Source organism: Cyprinodon variegatus, unplaced genomic scaffold (genome assembly GCF_000732505.1).
Source record: "Cyprinodon variegatus isolate N-32 unplaced genomic scaffold, C_variegatus-1.0 Scaffold2489, whole genome shotgun sequence".
NCBI lineage: Eukaryota > Metazoa > Chordata > Actinopteri > Cyprinodontiformes > Cyprinodontidae > Cyprinodon > Cyprinodon variegatus.
The window spans coordinates 1,505-2,848 of record NW_015152942.1 but is presented as its reverse complement, the minus strand read 5'-3'; the positions used below and the strand labels follow the sequence as shown (position 1 = coordinate 2,848).

The window sequence follows — 1,344 nt, the reverse complement described above, 5'->3', positions numbered from 1 at the left end:
TTTGCTGTTAGCATAAACAAAACGTGTTGCACACTGTAGCACTTTTATCCACAACTTTCTTTTCGCCGCATTGTAGGTCACTCTAAATGCAAAGCGGTCCCATACAGCAGACCTATAAAGTGCTGCTGGCGCGTCTTCCAACTCCTGTTCTTTCCCACTCGCCATACCCACACAATTCACCACATCAACTTATTTTTTTCTGCTACACCCAGCTACGCTGCTTCGCTTCTTCTTCTTCTTGTTTACTACTGGCGGTTGGCTTTGGACACAGTACCGCCACCTTCTGCTCTGGAGTGTACATGCTTTGCCTATGAGAAAAAGGAGCAGCGCATGAACCGAATGCAACACACGCGAACCGAACCGAGACAGTCGAACTGAACGGTTCGGACGGTTTTCATAAACCATTCCATCCCTAATATATATATACAGTGAAAGTGTTTGATACTTCATGAACTTTACTTTATTTCTTTTAAACGTGTTTTGTATTTCACCACTTTTCTCTTGAGTTACATTAAAGTAAACAAGAAACATGTTCTTGTCTTTTAGATGGTGCAGATCTTGTGTTTGATGAAAACACAGCAAGCAAAAGGCTTGTTCTGAGTGATCTAAACAAAAAAGTAAAAACTAAAGATAATGTGAAGGAGAAGGTTCCACAAACCCAAAATGAAGGACGGTTCAGGAGGACCCAAGTATTCTGTAAAGAAGGCCTGAAAGGACTTTGTTACTGGGAAGTGGAATGGACCGGCGAAGTGGGTATTGCTGTGGCATATAAAGATGTGGGTAGGTGCTGGAACAGTAGTGGTGGTCTGGGATGTAATGACAAGTCCTGGAGTCTGATCTGCTCCAAAAAAAGATGCACTGCACGCCATGGGAAGACATCCGAAAACATTGAAGCTCCTCTTTGTCCAAAAGTAGGAATATTTCTTGACTGGGAAGGAGGAACTATAAGCTACTACAGTGTATCATCAGAGGAGCGAAGCCTGATTCATACCTTCAAAGCAAAATTCACAGCAGAGCTTTTCCCAGGCTTCTGGTTTAAACGAGGCTCTGTAACTTTATGTAACCTATAAATGTAGAATGTAAATATCTGGCTGGCTTGCCAAATATAGAAGCAGTTGTACTGCGTTATGTAGTCCTATGTCTGACCTTGTGCTCACTTAGCAAGACAGAGAATGCAGCATGTACGAATCTTGGCAAAAACAGGGTTCTTCAAGTCGTGCACATGCATCCACACAGTGCGATGTGGAAACTATAAATGCAGCCTAAAATGGACTGGGGGTGGGGGGAATAACTGAAATGTGACGATGCAGGGCTGAATGTATGAAGTGTTTAAGACAGCTGTAT

At 42.9% G+C, this 1,344-nt stretch overlaps 1 protein-coding gene across 1 annotated transcript in view; it reads left to right on the top strand.

The window, feature by feature from the left end:
- Window positions 1-1,070, top strand: part of LOC107080912 (protein NLRC3-like) — a gene marked incomplete at its 5' end in the record, with an annotated part of 14,222 nt that extends 13,152 nt beyond the window's left edge. The window contains one exon of the mRNA XM_015369123.1: window positions 547-1,070. Coding sequence (XP_015224609.1) covers window positions 547-1,070 — 524 coding nt within the window. The remainder of the gene's footprint in view (window positions 1-546) is intronic.
- Between the last annotated feature and the right edge of the window lie 274 nt (window positions 1,071-1,344).